This window comes from Mastomys coucha, unplaced genomic scaffold (genome assembly GCF_008632895.1).
Source record: "Mastomys coucha isolate ucsf_1 unplaced genomic scaffold, UCSF_Mcou_1 pScaffold23, whole genome shotgun sequence".
NCBI classification, from domain to species: Eukaryota; Metazoa; Chordata; class Mammalia; order Rodentia; family Muridae; genus Mastomys; species Mastomys coucha.
This window is the reverse complement of record NW_022196906.1, coordinates 12,156,366-12,174,235: the sequence shown is the minus strand read 5'-3', so window position 1 is coordinate 12,174,235 and position 17,870 is coordinate 12,156,366. Positions and strand designations below refer to the sequence as shown.

Here is a 17,870-nt window from a genome sequence, read left to right as displayed (position 1 = left end):
ACTTAGCTGTGTAAGAAATTTTCTTCCTCAGATAACCTGAAGTAGACATACATACTCAGTCTAAATCTGGACCACACACTCTGGTGGCAGCCCACATAAGAGGACATGGAAGAAGCTTCTGCTTACTGCTTGCTTGTCCTAACATGTGGAAGTGTTGTCTGTCTATTGCTGTGGCTAATATTAACTTCATCTTCATCAGGATTCCCACATAGACTGAGGACAACTAGCTTTAAAAAATCCTCCTGGGCCCTAGGGCCATATTTGTAATGCAGAGACATCCAGCCTCATGAGATGAAACATTCCTAGATTCTCAGCCTTCTGGTTGTCAGATAGCCATTGTTGCGATACTCTGACCACATCCTGTAATCCAACCTCATAAATGCCCTGTTAATTTTACAGTTATCTTATCTGTTATGTCCCTTTAGAAAACCCAGAAATTTTAGAGAAATTATGGTTTCAAATGTCACAATGAAACCCACTCTTCTATAATTAATGAATACAAATTTAATAACTATGTTTTTTGAGTGTAGATTATGTATTTTGGTATGAATCCCAGAAAATTATGATAGGAAGACCTACAAGTTCAAGGTCATCTTGGATTAAAGTTGTGGTGGCACACACCATTAATCTGGGCCACACCTTTAATCTGGGCCACACCTTTTGCTAGAGATCTATATAAGGACTTTGGAAGAAGGAAGGCTTGCTCTATGATACACACTGTTACTGTGATACACACTGTGTTATTCCTATCACTTGGGAGGAAACAGCAGGGGCATTTCTGTATGCTCAAGGCAAGACAGATCTATATAGCAAGTTCCAGGATAGCAAGGGTTATGAAATACATAAAACTTGTCTCAAAATCAAACAAAAAAGACTCTATAATGCTGAATCTGTAGTATGGTTTTCATTGATAATTCTTATACTGGTATACATTAAAAGGAGAACGTATGGCAATGCAGAAAGAAATAACTCATATACTGGAGAGAAATAAGAGCACCAGGAATTTTTTTAAAATTTTTATTTGGTTATGTTATTTATTTCCATTTCAAATATTATCACAGCCCCAGTTTCCCCTCCACAAATGCCCTCTCCCATCTCCAATTCCACCCTATTTCTATGGTGGTGCTCTCCCACCCACCAACCCAGGCACTCCTGCCTCACTATCCTAGCATTGCCCTATGCTGGGGCATATAGCCTTCACAGGACCAAGGGACTCCCCTCCCACTGATGCCAGAGAAGAAAATCTTCTGCCATATGCAACTGGAGACATTTGACCTTCCATGTGTATTCTTTGGTTGGGATCACCAGGAAATTTAATGCCACAACTAAGGAATGTGCTAGAAGAAAGGCTGGTATTATTAAGGAGATACTCATCATTATGAAAAGGTTGTCTCCTTGGAATACTCAGCCCTAAATAGGATGTCTCTCTCAAATCTGTCCACGGAGAGCTCAGGGAACAGAAGAAAAGAGGAGGCAGAATGAGTGTGGGAAGCCGAGTGGGTGGTTGGAGGACAACAGGAAAACCAGTCCCTCTCAGTCAACATAATCCAAGTTCATGTGAACTCACAGACACTGAGGCAGCATGCACAGGACATGCAATGGTCTGCACAGGTCCTCTGCAGGCATGTTGTAGCTGCCACTTTAGTGCTATAAGGGACTTTGGAGTGTAGTCATGCGTGGGTTTCTGATTCTTGTGCCATCTTTTGGTCTCTTTTCTGTTTATCTTGTCCAACTCCAATGTGATAGGATGTGTTTTATCTTATTGTATTTTATTATTGTCCCTTAGAAGCCTGTTTTCTAATGAGAAAAAGAGAAGGAGTGGATCTTAATGGGTAGGAACTGACAGGAGTAGAAAGAAGGGAAACCATATTTAGAATAGATGATGTGATGAGGAAAAAAACTATTTTCAATAGAAAATAACAAGTACTTCTTTTGGCACTGGAATAAAGGGAAAAATGCACTCAAGGCAAGTACTAAGCTTCCAAATTCTGTAAAGGAGCCTAAAATTCCTCTGCTCCTATTGAGCACTGGAAACAAAAGCTATTGTTAATGCTACTCAAGGATGGCAGGGTCCAACTGAGGCTGGCTGCCGCTTGACACCCAGAATTCAGCATGGACATTTTGTTTTATTTGTCCTTAGGCTGGCATTTATACCACAATCTCATTCCCAGGCCTTAAGATGCAAACTACACTAAACTACTGGCCACTCCTAGTAAGTAGATGGTGTGGTTTCTCAACCTCCACAATTACACTTCTCACAATGTACCCATGGACTTTCGCACTCTCTGTGTATCTCTGGAGTACACTATAGAGAAATGACATCATTATATGACGAAACGTAGGACAAAATTAATAAACATCATTTATTAAAGTTGTTTAATTGCATAAATAAATTATGTAAGTAAATGCTGTAACTTAATTCAAATTCATATATCAACACAAGTTTATGGTAGTAAATCCTGTAAATATTTGCTAAAATTAACAAACAGACATGAATTGACTACTACCATCTCTTGATTTTGTTACATTTACATAAACCCACTTTTTTTTTTTCTTTTGGCTTTTAGAGACAGAATTTCTCTGTATAGCCCTGGCTGTCCTGGAACTCACTCTGTAGACTAGGCTGGCCTCAAACTTAGAAATCTGCCTGCCTCTGCCTCCCAAGTACTGGGATTAAAGGCATGTACAACTACACTGGTCCTAATGGAACATTTTTAGAACCCTAAGTAAATCAGAGGTAAAAAATTGGAAATGTTGCAAAATATACATGAAGATAATTGTTTCCATGGGAGAGCAAATAAACAATTAATGAAATGAGTGATATTTTATTGTAAATTTCTAAATGTAAATTCAACTTAAATAAAAGACAACTATATTGAAAGATACACACATTTAAACTAATATGCATATTATACATTTTAAATATCTATGAAAATACCTTAATGTTCTATTAATATGTACAAATTTTACAACTTATATGTGAACTAAAATAAACAAAATGAATATTTATGTACAAATATAAAATGTCGAAGGTTTACAACAACTGTTCTAAAGCTAATATTCATGAAAACACCTTAGCGTATTTACAAACAAAAGGTGAGAAGTTAATATTAAACATGTATAAGATTCAGTAATGAATGTAATTACAGGAAATTGGTCCTGAAGTATATATTACAAACAAATGAGATTAGGTCATAAAATAGGATTTATCTATATCTAAGTGTTTATGTTCCAACTTATTCTGAATATCAATGCTGAGATTTACTGTTTGCAATAGCAAAGACTAAGACACCTTCCTAAAATTAACTGCTGCCAGTTGTATATGCAGTGCTTCACTTGGTAAGAATGGTTTTATAGTTGATCAAATAAAATGCAAATAGATTTTACATTCTTCCTAAGCCTAGAAATCTGATGGAGGCAGGACTAGGCATACTCCCTTCTCCCCAAACTGTACTCCTTTGTTTTTGGCAAGCAAAGGCTGCAGGAGAGAAAAGCAAGAGACTACAACCCAGAGAGGACAGATCAGTTCCCTATCTGTTGGGAATGTCCTGGGTTTTGCTTGGATGATTCTAAACAAGGATTTAGAATATGACATTAACTAAAATGGAGTCTAGAGCTTAGGGTTCCACTGAGGAAGAATTTCATCATCTTCATCTGTACTGCTAGAATCTGAGGAGGTTCTAGAGTCTTCCTCTTCGCTATCATCCGTGGCATCTTTCTTGGACGCCTGGGAGCCATCATGATGACTCTGTTCCATGTCTGAGTAATCTGTCCCAGGATCTACTAGCTCCTCTTCCTCTCCAGGCTTTACTTGAAGCCCTGTCTCTGAGGACGACTGCAGATCATCTGTTGGTGCAAACTTGGGCCTTCTGCCGCCAGACATGTCCATGTTCTTCCTCTTACCATAGGTGGCCTTTGCCTCTTTGTATGCAGCACATTCCTCAGGAGACAATCTCTTGAGCCAGAGGTCCAGCTCGACCCAGTATTGTTTCTGTAGCTTCTCAACCTGACTGCTATAATGGTCTCTCTGTTCCTCTGGGACTCGATGCCAACACCTGCTAATCTCAACCCAGCGCTCCCTAAAGGTCAGATGCCTCAGCTCCGGATTTGACCATGAATCTTGGTGAAATTTGTGATAGGCATTCATAGGGGGTTTCCTGGGTTCTCCCTGAAATTTCATATCAGAGGAAAATGTTTTGGGGAATTCTGTTTTTAGAAGAGACTTGACGGTTTTCATATCTCCTTGTGACTTCGTAGAGACTTTGTTTTGGTGACTCTCGGGCATCACGGATTTCTTAGGATGCCCTGAAACTCGATGTGCTTTCCTGAATTGAATCATCTGTTTCTGAAAGTCTTGTTATTCCTTCTTGAAGTCCATGATATATCTCTGCTTTATCTCGGCAGGCAGCTGATGGTATTTCTCAGCCAAGAGTTTGGTCAGCTGGGCATTGCTGTACTTAGGGTACATCTGACTGTATTTGGTTCTCTGCTCCTTGTAAAAGCGCAGATAGGCAGTCTAGGGTCTTTTGGGTCTGTCTTTTGACTGTATTATTTTTGCTATGTTTGACTTCTAGCACTAATTCTATCAGTGTGCGGAACTTCCTTAAATTACAAGAAATCTCCATACATTTCTGTTTGCACATTGCTCCTGAAAAACAGTCCAAAATCTATTTTGCTCCAGTCTAATTCAGGCTTGCTTTTTTTTAATTCTCTGAAGTCATCTCATAGGATATAATGCTTCATATAATGATTCCAGTAACTTCAGAATGTAGGCCTTGGTTATCAGATGATGCCATTATTTTCAACTTCTGTGCTCATTTATCTCTCAGTTGCGCCAACATGGAAACAGCAGCTTGAAATGCTGAGACATACACAGAGAGAAGGAATATGTATTTCTGAGGTGAAACAAAAAGTATGTTAGACTTCATCATTGGAATTTATGAAAAAAATCAGATATCCCTTTACAATGTGTTGCTTATACAATTAATTTACTATTAACAATGTAAATGGATACTTTCTACTTTTGAAATGAAAGTTGTTTGCTTTTGTGTGATATAGTTACACCCTTTTTTGCTTCTTTTTGAAATCTTAATAGAACTTGTCTAAAAAATAAGGGAATATAATAGTCGGTTCTGGTGGTGCACATATTTAATCCCAGCACTATGAAGGCAGATATCTGTAAATTCAAGGGCTGCCTGGTGTATATTTCAAATTCTAAGACAATCATGATGACATAGTAAGACTCAGAAAATAATGGAAAATTAAATAAACACCAGGCTGATCAATACAAAAAGAAGAAGAAGAAGAAGAAGAAGAAGAAGAAGAAGAAGAAGGAGAAGAAGAAGAAAGCAGAGATAGAATAAAAGGACAAAATAAAAAGAATAAAAAGAATATGACTAAAAGGAATATGACTCAAAGGAATATGACTAATACACTCAAATGTGATGAAAACAGGAGGCAAGTCACTGAATTCCCTAGACATCCACCTGTGGCATTTCATGGGTTGAATATGAAATCTGTAACAAAGGATGGATTTATATAGTCTTCAGGATTCTGCATGTATATAAGAACTTTATCCTGAATCATCTTGAGCAGGTTTCAAACATGGATTTTCAATTTAATTTGGCCACTCATTCTACGGACATAAGGCTCAGTCAAAGCATTGTCTCTTTCATAAAGATTCTGTAAAAAGAACTGTAACCTAGAACTTGAACACATAGCAATAGTCCTGAGGGTTTCTATTCTATCACTATTATTTTTCTCTCTAGTGTAATTTCTCTGGAATGCAGGTCAACAGACACTCTAAATATTCTCATAATTTTTTCAAGAAATGTGCTCTGAAATTTAACTAATCACAGCCATAAGCAATTTGCTGAGTTTGTTGTTGTTTGTGTATATATAGTTTCAGGAATAAATGGTCTGTGTTGGATAACCTATAAGAGGGCTCATCCCTGGGAGAGACTCATTCTCTTGAGGGAGAAATCTTAAGAGTAAACATCTGAATAATTGAGAAGAACACTGAAAGTTAGTTTTAAGTAAAATAATGTAAAAACTATATACATATGCATTATTTAAAAACTCCCTCCAAGAATAATTATTTTCAACATTTGCTGGATATAAATAGAAAACTTACTTTAAATTTTTAAAATTGAATCAAAGTCAACATTATACCGAAGCTTGCTTCATATTCAGAGTCTTCCTGCCTGAACTGTCCAAATAGCACCCAGCAAAACTGAGTGCTTTAAATTATTTTTTGATTCCTTTTCTTAGTGCTAGGGACAGAGCAGAATATGTGCTAGGCAACCTACTCATGAGCTGAGTCCACCAGAAGTTCACTAAATATATGTCACAAAGCAAATGTGTCATTAAATAATATACCAGTATAATATCCTTTTAATAAACTTTCAAAAAATGGATTTGAGACACAAGACTGTATCTTCTATTTCTGTGGAAGCTTTTATACACACAGTACTTCTATAAGAGAAAGCCTATAATGTACATTGTTTCAATATCATGCTAAAATAGGAATGCATGCTATGGCCATATAATTAAAATTAAGATTTACAAGGAATATACAATAAGTCAAAAAATATATTAATCTTAAATTTTATAGTCATGATAGATTAAGTTCTGTAGATTAAGACTAAAATGGAAACAGTCACATTCTCTTTATTAACTACAATCAGTACTTTTACTTGAGAATCTTTGAGTCAGAAAAATATGTGTATGTACCCAGGATTTAACTTACCTCTAGATCCTCCAGTCTCCTCAGTGCTTGCAGGAAAGTCTGCCCTTTGCTTCAGGGATGCTGTATCTTCTGGACTCTCTAGATGACAATTGTGATTCAAAGAAGGTAACCACAGTGCCTGTGAACTGAGTTCAGAAGCCTTTATATAGGAGAACTGAAGCCCCGCCCTAAGGCAGAGTCTTTACATATTTGAATAATCGAATTAACTTTTATACTATCCTCCCTTACCCCTCTGGGCCCACCCTAACTCTCATTCTATTTTCCTGTTGTGCCATGGAGGATGTAGGTTTTATCATACATAGATACTGTCATCAATGAGGTGTTAATAAATTCAAAGAAACTTACTGTGATGGTGAATCTTGGTTCAGTTAAATATAAGCTTGTGGGTACAACAGTAAGGAGTTCTCTCCCATCCTATCCTCTGTAAAATATTGTCTTTTTATTACATAGCTCTGACTGTCCTAGAGCTCACTATGTAGACCAGGCTGGCCTTCAATTCTCAGAGTTATATCTACCTCTGTTTCCCATGTGCTGGGATCAAAGGCATGTGCCACCACACTTAGCTGTATAAGAAATTTTCTTCCTCAGATAACCTGAAGTAGACACACATACTCAGTCTAAATCTAGACCACACACTCTGGTGGCAGCCCACATAAAAGGACATGGAAGAAACTTCTGCTTATTGCTTGCTTGCCCTAACATGTGGCAGTGTTGTCTGTCTTATTGCTGTGGCTGATACTAACTTCATCTTCATCAGGATTCCCACATAGACTGAGGACAACCAGATTTTTAGAAATCCTCCCGGACCCCAGGGCCATAATTGTAATGCAGAGACATCCAGCCTCAGGAGCTGAAACATTACTAGATTCTCAGGCTTCTGGTTGTCAGATAGCCATTTTTGGGATACTCTGACCACATCCTGTAATCCAACCTCATAAATGCCCTGTTAATTTTACAGTTCTTTTATCTGTTATGCTACTTTAGAGAACCCAAATATTTTAGAGAAATTATGATTTCAAACATCACAATGAAACCCACTCTTCTATAATTAATAAATACATATTTAATACCTATGTTTTTTGAGGGTAGATTATGTATTTTGGAGCTTAGGTAGCTAGTGTTGAACAGTGTTGATCTTTGTACAGGTCAAATCTTTATTCCAGCTTGTTGGAACCCACCATGACCCCCATACTCCTTGTCTCTACTTCCTTTCTTGTCTTTTCCCCAATTTTTCAAGGTCAGAACCAGAGTCCATCATAATTTTATCATATAATCATCAGAAAGCTTCTTTAATGATTTCCTGTTGGGTCAGCCTGTTTGATTCTGAGAAAAATAATTCTTCATGATGGATAGTAAGAAATGAAAAGGACTAGGACATCTCTGGAAGCCATGTCTCAGATGGTTTATGATTTTAGCACAGAATTAACACTGGATCCTAATTATTGACAGTGCAGCTTTTAAAAATAAAGGAATTTTTATAGTGTCTGGGAGAATGGGGATTAAACTCCAGTTAAATAAAGTAGGCTGCTTTCAGTCAATCTAGTTGATCATGATGGATAACTATTTAATGAAAATATTTTTAGTTCAATGGAATAAAAGTACAAAATTATTTAATATTTTCAACAAACATTCCCATTATAAAATCATCAGCTACTCACTCTTTGTATTTTGCCTTCTGTTGGAGGATTCCTGAAAAATACTTCAAAAGAAAGCCAGGGGCTCTCTTAACTATTTACCATATCATACTGTCTCCTTTACCTGAAGACATCACCATCACCTGAAGACTGGTATCATCACCAGGAAAGCATGGCCCCACGGTGCCTTCACTGGGTTTGTCTGCTTCTTTGTGATGCTAGTGATTTGTCTACATTGGGTTGCCTAGTCTGCATGTGCTGGTTTAACATTTATCTCCTTGAAGAAGCTTTCCCATGAAGGAGGTGATCATGTGGACTTTGGTAGCCACTGTTACAAGTCTGAATTTTGATTATAAGTTTAGAGTGAGGCTTTGGAGTGATCTGATTGTTGCTTTAGAAAGAACATTGACTTTAGTCAAATATGGGTGCTCTCTGTATGCAGTAAGTAGAAGAATGCTGGAAAAGGTGTCAAGCAGCTGTGGTTTGAATTGTAGAATCATTGCTGCCTTCTGAAGGTTTGGATAAGAGATGTGGAAGAAACTGAGGAGTAAAATTAGAAATGGGTCAATGATGAGGTGAACATTAAACTTAATCCACAGCCTTTACCAACCTCAGAAAAGATAACAGAGGATCTCAGTGCTCAGCTTGCAGGAAGAGTACAAACAGAAAGCAAATAGGCAAAAGCAACTTCAAAAGAGACTGCAGAGCAGAAAAATGAGGCAGACCAAAAGTCTGTTTCACTTCTCACTTCTTATTAGGAATGAGCAGGAAGAGAAAATGACTGGTTAGCTAGCTTTCATGAAATGGTATCATCAAATGAAAATAGATATCAGAAAAAGGGATTGTTAACAGAGGATGTAGACCCAGTGGGTCACGAGAGTCACTGAAGTAATGCTGAGAACATAGAAAGAAAAGGCACCAGGATACTTTACACTGGCAAAGACTCATGGGTAACAGGTTGAATGTACGTGTTAATGATGAGGGAAGAAGGGTATTAAATTGGAGGACCTGGGTTAAAGGCTGATTTATAAAACATACCAGTCTCCCACTTCCAACAGGAATGTCGGCTTGACAGGAACCATGAGCCAGGGGACCCCCATCTCCACTTGAACTAGAGGGCTGTCCCTAATTTCTACATTTATTGTTGAGTAAAGTAATTGTGACATCAGAAGAAAACCATCCAATCACAGTTTCTGCTTTTTTTTCTAAATTTCTTCCCTTTTTTTCTAGTTTCTCTCACTACCTTAGTTTCATCTCTCATCTGTCCAATAGGTCTTTGTATATTAATCAGTATGCTAACATTATAACACCTCAATTTATATTTGTAATGAAAATTGGACCTAGAATCTTAGAAGTGCTCAGCTGGAATGCTTCTCTTCTCATGAATCGCAGTACTCAAGATACTAAACATTTGCTTTTTGGAAAGTAAGCATTGCTGCTTCAATGACTATAACATGTGGCCTTTGACCAATTTTGTAGTAGTATTACCTCATGACATCATTAATGGCTTGATGCTTGTAATGACACAGGAAACATCTATAATAAGGCTACATCTTCTAATAAAGGATAGAAGGGTTTTTTTGATCACAGCCACTGTGGAGAATGTGGATATGACAAATATCCAGCCCCTCAACTCTTTTAATACTTTATGATTTTTATTCTATTTTTAATTTTTATTTTTTAACTTCTCACTTTTTTATTTATTTATTTATTTTTCATTTTTCTTGGATATTTTCTTTATTTATATTTCAAATGTTACCCCCTCCCTGGCTCCCCCCACCCCAGAAACCCCCTATCCTGTCCTTTCTTCTCCTGCCTCTATTAGGGTATTCTCCCACCTATCCACCCACTCTGACCTCTCTGCTCTGGCATTCCCCTACACTGGGGGCATCGAGCCTTTCAGGACCAAGGGCTTCTCTTCTCACTGATGTCTAACAAGTCCATCTTCTGTTTAATACGCAGCTGGAGCTATGGGTACCTCCACGTATACTCTTTGGTCGGTGGTTTATTTTCTCAGAGCTTTGGGGGGGGACAGCGTCTTGTTGGTTGATATTATTGTTCTTCCAATGGGTGGCAAACCCTTTCAATCTCCTTTATTCCTTTCTCTAACTCCTCCATTGGGGACCAGTGCTCAGTCCAATGGTTGGCTATGAGTATCTACCTCTGCATTTGTGAGGCTCTGGCAGAGCCTCTCAGGGGACAGCTATATCAGACTCCTGTCAACAAGCACTTGGCATAAGCAATAGTGTCTGGGTTTGATGTCTGTATATAGGATGGATTCCCAGATGGGCCAGTCTCAGGATGGCCTTTCCTTTAGTCTCTGCTCCACACTTTGTCTTTGTAATTCCCCCCTTGAGTATTTTGTTCCTCCTTCTAAGAAGGACTGAAGCATCCACACTTTGGTCTTCCTTCTTCTTGAGCTTCGTATGGTCTGTGAATTGAATCTTGAGTATTCTAAACTTTTGGGCTAATATCCAATTACAAGTGAATACATACCATGTGTTGTCTTTTGTGACTGAGTTACCTCACTCAGGATGATATTTTCTATATCCATCCATTTGCCTGCGAATTTCATGAAGTCATTGTTTTTAATAGCTGAGTAGTACTCCTTTGTGTAAATGTACCACATTTTCTGTATCCATTCCTCTATTGAGGGTTTCTTTCCAGTTTCTGGCTATTATAAATAAGGCTGCTATGAACATAGTAGAGCATGTGTCCTTGTTATATGTTGGAGCATCTTTTGGGTATATGCCCAGGAGTGGTATAGCTGGGTCCTCAGGTAGTACTATGTCCAGTTTTCTGAGGAACCGCCAGATTGATTTCCACAGTTGTTGTACCAGCTTGCAATCCTTGTGATTGCTTTCTTCTCCCTCCCAAGTGGTATTGAGGCATCTCAAAGAAAAAATTTGATAAAGTTTAGTAAAGAGTGATTGTATCTGCCAAGATGCCAATAATTAGCAAGAGTTACTTGACAGCAGCCTTCTGTCATACACTTAATGGAGCTGAAATTCTGAATGCTTACAGATTCCATATTAATAAAAGGCCAGAGACTCTGGAACCAGCCAAACACACTTCTTACAATGGATTTTCAGGATTCAGACTGCAGATACCGTCTGATAGGGAATCGGCAACATTCATATTGCAGGTAATACTGTTTTTCCTTAGAACTTGTTATATGAAAACATTTCACCGGGTGGTGGTGGCACACGCCTTTAATCCCAGCACTTGAAAGGCAGAGGCAGGTGGATTTCTGAGTTCGAGGCCAGCCTGGTCTACAGAGTGAGTTCCAGGACAGCCAGAGCTACACAGAGAAACCCTGTCTAGAAAAACCAAAAAAAAAAAAAAAAAAAAAAAACATTTCTTCAGTGCTTACTTTATCAGTCCATCATCGGTTGGGTAATGGTAGGTATGCCATCCTTAGGAATTTGTACAATGTACGTCATGCTATAACTCTTTAATAAATGCTGACTAAATTATTTTAAAATATTCCAATTTTAATTTTGGAAGAACAATCAAATTGACAAACTAATAAATGATGTGTCAATTTCTCCTGTCTCTCTAACTTCAACTTACTGTCAGAATTGAGACAGGAAGGGAAACATTAACACTTGAAAGTAATTTTGTTACTTATACACTAGTTTCTCTTTCGTCTCTTATAGTTTTTTGTATATTTTTAGCTAAAGCCAACAGCCTGGAAACTAACAAATTATTTAATCAGTTCTCAAAATGTTTATGTGGGATACAAAAAACATTTGATACTATTTGTGAATGGGGGTAATTCCTGTCCCAATTGTTACATAATAGAGAGTTATTTAAAACTATATATTTACCTGGGAATGATAGTGCATGCCTTTGATTCTAGCATGCAAGAGGCAAAGGCTGGCAGATGGTTGAGTTCAAGGAGTACCTGGTCTATAGAGCAAGTTCTAGGACAGAGAAACCTTGTCTCAAAAAACAAAAACAAAAATAAACAAAACAAACAAAGCCCATCCTCCTCCAAACCTTGTGTTTTTTACTTATATAACAGATAAAATCACCAATTCCAATATAAAAAAAATATTTTTTTCTCCATGTTTTACAAATGATAAAAAATTCATATGTTGAAAAAAATATTTTGTCTGCTCTGTTGCAGCATCAAGATATATATAGCCAGGCGGTGGTGGCGCGTGCCTTTAATCCCAGCACTTGGGAGGCAGAGGCAGGCGGATTTCTGAGTTCGAGGCCAGCCTGGTCTACAGAGTGAGTTCCAGGATAGCCAGGGATACACAGAGAAACCCTGTCTCGAAAAAAACAAAAACAAACAAACAAGAAAAAACAAAAAACAAACAAACAAACAAAAAGATATATATAAGGAGTATATCTACATGGCAATCTCTTACACCTTTGAAATAACTTTGTTTTAATTTCCTATGTATTCATCTACCTATAGGAAGGTTAATTTTGATATAATAATATATTTTTAATAGTATTCATTTGCAAATAACAGTACCAGAGGCATTGGTTTAGGATTGTCCAAAGAGCCAGTATTAAAGGAGCTTTAAAAGTTTATAAACACTTAAAATAAGTTGTCAGGCCTCAGGTCATAGTATAATTGGTACAAGGTACATCTAACATGTAATAAGACTTGGGTTCAGCTCCCACAACCATATAAACTGTGTGGGTTGTCTTATTCCTCACAAGTTCTAGGTTGTCATTGCTGGCTTGCCAAGGTTCCCCCCAAAAAGCCATTTGGCCATTTGGTAGAGCTGTCAACAGTGACATCCATGAAAAACACAGTAGGAGCTTCCAGAAACTTAGTGGAAGCAAGGTGCCTTTTCCAAGGCCATTAGGGACTGCTCAGGATAGAGAAGTGCAGGACATAGCCTAGAGATGCCATGGCTTTCAATGTTCACTCAGGCATTTAGAATTGGCTGCAAAAGCATTTCTGGCCTGGGCTGAAAAGTCAGTTATAACTTGTTAGAATGTTCCCTTTGAGTGAGAGATATACAGAAATTCTATTTGCAAAACCTGCTATTTTGAGAATGTTCTAAACCCCTTTAAAGGGAAATGCTTTTTAACTTTAACAGAGAGACAGGGACAAGGTCAGGAATGAGATTTTTTAATTTACTGCCAGTAATAAATAGTGTAAGGCCCTTGGAATGATGAATTTTGTTCATTAGCAGCTGCAATATTCCAGCAAGTTTGGTTTTTTAAAAATCTGCTATAGAAGCATTGAAATGTAGAATTTTGTTCAGTAAGTGAGAGTTGAGGTGGGGATGGGAGTAGGATTGGGGTGGGGTGGGATGGGATGAGGCATGGGATAAACTCTTAATCTCTGGGGTTTGGTGTTAATATGAAGTTGAGGTACCAGGTAGTTACTGAAGCACTTGAGGATACACTATCCCCTAATGTGAGCAGGTATCTATTGGGACAGAGAGTCCGAAAGGAACTCTTCTGTGAGCTTTGCAGTAAAAATGCCATTGGGGGATGCATTTGACAAAAGGCCCTGGTTGGTCTCTTCAGGAAATAATCAGAGCTCTTGGTAGCAGCTCCGCCTGCTGCTCTGCCTTGTTGCAGGCAGACTCAACAGGAAACAGCCTGCTCCCCTGGGGCTTCCAAAGCCTCTCTAGAGTTTTCCTTAGTCTCTGGGTCTTTGCAAAAATCCCTCTTCTCATCTTAGCTATCCATCTGCAGTCCCCAGGCCTGCAATTGCAGTCAGAGGCACTCCCTGACCCAAAAAGGCATGGCGAGGCCTAGGCAACTCCGGAGCCTGGGGATGTGCATTACTGCCGTGCTGGCCTCCTTCATCGCGGGCTTTACAGTGGGTAAGTGTGAAAGTAGGGGCTATGAGAACTCACTGCAGGGAGGGGAAGCTCAGGGTGGAGGGCTGGGATGAGTTCCCAAAAGATGAAAGCGAAAGCAGAGGTCGAATACCCGAATACCGTGAAGTTCAGTCGGAATTCAACCTTATTAAGGTTCTATTGAGTGTAGACTACTGCTGTGGCCTGCTGAGATTACTCGAGCTGTCACTTAATTTCCAAGTAACTATGTATTGAAAGCGTTGTTCTACATGAATGTTTTTGGAGTGCTCTTTCTGTGTCAGGGGCTGTTTATGAACTAGATCCTAAAGGAGAGCCTGAAATGCCATGCTTGTGTATTCATAGCACAAGAGAAAGAACGGTTCTTAAGTAAACCTATTATAGTGCATATGAGGATTTTAAAAGTTTTCTGCAATTAGTATGTTTGTTGTTGTTTTGTTTTTTATTCCCCTCCCCCCCCCCGCAAGCCTGCATAATGATCTGTTGTTTAGGTATCATTATCTTCTTCTTCTTCTTCTTCTTCTTCTTCTTCTTCTTCTTCTTCTTCTTCTTCTTCTTCTTCTTCTTCTTCTTCTTCTTTAAATTTAGTGTCTCCTTTAATAGTCAGAAGCAATCAGTGTGCATGTGTTTGTGTGTTTTTATGTGTGTATCTCTGTGAATTCTTTGTGCGTACCTGTAATTCCACTCCACCCCCCAGGCTGGTTTATTAAGCCTCTCAAAGAAACAACTACTTCAGCTGGTTATCATCAAAGTATCCAACAGAAACTCTTATCAGAAATGAAAGCTGAAAACATTAGATCATTTCTTCGGTAAGTTTCTTTTGCATTTTTATCTTAGAAATAGTGTTTATTGCATGAACAAGTGTTTTAAAACTTGTCCAGTTGTTATTTACATGTGAAGTTATAAATTGCTTATCACTTCATTGATTTTTAAAGTGTGTCTATACCACTGGGGATGAATACCACGGTCTGTTGCAGCGAAGCCTTTTCTCCCCACTAACTGTATCCTACAGAAAAGTATCTGGTTGGTGTATTTATAGACATTTCACCTTCATGTGACCTTGCACTGGAACTGAATGACCTTGTTTTGTTCCTTTTATATGGATTTAATCAGTATTCTGGATTAAATCAGAAAACTCTTATTCTCCTCCAAACCCCTTCCTTTACTGCACTCTACAGGGAAGAGTTCAGACCCTGGAAGACTCATGACTTAGTAGAAAGGAGATCGGTGTTTCTGGGTATGATTGTCTTAACATTTTTTTCTGCATTTGGAAAATATAATTTTTGTTTGTTTGTTTAAGCACTGCACTAACTCACAACAATAAGGATAATGTAAATATTTCAACTTCTTTTTGAAGACAGTTACTCTAACATGTTGTGTTTAGGCTACTTCAGATTAGAGTGCCACTAACAAATCAGATTGCTTGAATTATAATTTACATAAACTACAGTTTCAAAACCTATGATTTCAGAGATTTTACAGATGTCTTATAGTAAATGAGCCACATGTCCTGCTAGGATCTCTCTTCTCTCTGGTGACTAGTCTAAGAAGAGATATGTGATTCACTTGTGCTTCATGAATGGCTAGAGAAGCTGTTGAAGGAAAAATGCAAGAGAGAATACTGTGTATTTGTACTTTACTTGAACATTACCGAATTACTATTAAATTTGGACCATATAGGGAAACTCAAATGTTACAGTCTGTTTTTCTTTTTTTCTGTTTTACTTCTGTGTTTCCTTTCATTGAGCCCTCTATAAGATACAAGATGTAAGTGCAAGCTCATGACCATCCCTCCCCTTGTATTTAAACAAATACACTGACTTTTTTCTAATCGCAAAAATAGTATCTGTCCCTTGTAGAAAGTAACCCCAAAATGAACTATTATCATAGATAGATTTCTATTGTTGTGGTAAACACCATTAGTAAAAGTCACTTGGGGAGGAAGGGCTTTCTTCATCTTAGACTTCTTAGGACATAACCCATTCCTGAGGTGAGTCAAGGGGGAAACCTGGTACCAGAAACCCAAGTATAAACTATGAATGAGGCTTACCAGCTTCCTCCCTCTGGATTTCTCAGTTTGCTTCTTATTGATTTCAATACCACCTGCCTAGGAATGGCACTGCCCACAGTGGCTGGTGCCCCTCTCCCCATATCAATCATTAATCAAAAAAAATGCCCCACAGAATTGCCTCCACTCCAGTCTGATGGAGGCAATTTCTCAGTGGAGATTCCCTGGTCTAGATGACCCTAGGTTGTCAAGTTGAAAACAAAACAAGAAATCCCACCTCTAATGTGGTGGTTTGAATAGGTATGTTCCCCCCTGTGCCCCCCCACCCCAGACTCATGTGTTTGAATGTTTACCCCATGGGTAGTGGCACTAGTAGGAGGTATGGCCTTGTTGGAGGAAGTGTGCCACTATGAGGATGGGCTTTGAAGTCCCCTATGCTCAAGTTCTGCCCAGTGCGGAAATATAGTCCTCTTCTGCGGCCTTTGGATCAACTCCCCAGCTCCTTTTCCACAATCATTTCTACCTGAGTTCTGCTATGCTTCCCTCCATGATGATAATGGATTTAAGCTCTGAAACTGTAAGCCAGCCGCTATTAAATGTTGTCCTTTATAAGAGCTGTCCTAGTCATGTTTTGTCTTCACAGCAATGAAACCCTAAGACACCTAACCAACATAATTAAGTAAAGTAGAAATTAAACATTCCTAGCATCAATGTTTTTTCCTCTAGTTGTAAGATAACTTGTCTTATCTCATTTGTACTTTTAAAAAGAAATATTTGATATATTAAATATCTGTAGCCTGTAGTTTTCACTTAATGATGTGGAGAAAGAAAGATTTCGAGAGCTTGATATTTAAGATTTTGTGGGTTAATAATAACTTGAAGATAGGCTAGGTAACTATTCAAGTACATGAAGCAATATTTAGGTCTTGGAAGAAGGCCTCTTGCAAAGTCTACAAAGGCTGAAAAGGGGAGAAAGTGGCCATACCCACTGCTGTTGAGCAGAAGCTTGTGGGTGCAGTGACAGTGAGCATGGCTGAGAGGTGGAAGGAGGGAGCAGTTTACAACATACAAGACTGTCAAAGCATCATGAGCAGTGTTCTACGAAGGTCATATCAACTACTGAGAAATACTGGTTCTCTGAATCGGAAAGTGATAAGTTTAGGTTCTAGCCCAGGCATTTATTAGCTGTAAAAATATGAACTACTTTCCCAGTTACTTTATTTGCAAAAGAGTGGAAAGAAAGAAGGGTTGTTAGGATGGAGTTTAGGATGGAGATGAAATGTGAAAGTGCGAGTACAAGGTTTTCAGTGAAAATTCATCTTCATGTCCATGGGTTTGGTTTGGTTTGGTGTGGTTTTGTTTTGTTTGGCGAGGGGTTATCCTTTAGTCAGCTTTAAAATTAATATACAAAATTGCTTATTCATTCCATGCTGACGTAAGTGGGAAAGAAAAGAAACTTTAAACTTTAAAGAAACTTTATTCATCCAATGCAGAATAAATCTCGCCAATAACTTAACTGTGTTTCTTGGGTCGCCAAGATGCTATGGCTGATTTACACCCAAAACTATGAAAATATTCTCTAAAGCAGAGTAACAGATTTGTGCTTCTCATGTCGCCAACAAGAGAATACAAAACTCCATGGACCTTACTTTCAGTGAAGTGAATACAGTGCTGCCTGCTTG

At 38.3% G+C, this 17,870-nt stretch overlaps 1 protein-coding gene and 1 pseudogene across 7 annotated transcripts in view; one reads left to right on the top strand and one right to left on the bottom strand.

Moving 5' to 3' along the window:
• Positions 1–3,194: 3,194 nt before the first annotated feature.
• On the bottom strand, positions 3,195–9,502 carry LOC116073017 (annotated as a pseudogene).
• Naalad2 (N-acetylated alpha-linked acidic dipeptidase 2) overlaps positions 8,658–17,870 on the top strand; it is a 74,764-nt gene continuing 65,551 nt past the window's right edge. For 3 of the 7 annotated variants that reach the window (XM_031344663.1, XM_031344662.1, XM_031344668.1), the window contains exons 1-4: positions 9,186–9,807; positions 11,407–11,527; positions 14,042–14,186; positions 14,878–14,989. In XM_031344663.1, coding sequence (XP_031200523.1) covers positions 9,710–9,807; positions 11,407–11,527; positions 14,042–14,186; positions 14,878–14,989 — 476 coding nt within the window. In that variant the 5' untranslated portion in view covers positions 9,186–9,709. Of the gene's footprint in view, positions 8,704–9,185; positions 9,808–10,276; positions 10,379–11,406; positions 11,528–14,041; positions 14,187–14,877; positions 14,990–17,870 lie in introns of those variants that run through there. The other 4 variants (XM_031344665.1, XM_031344667.1, XM_031344664.1 and 1 more) reach the window with 4 other exon arrangements.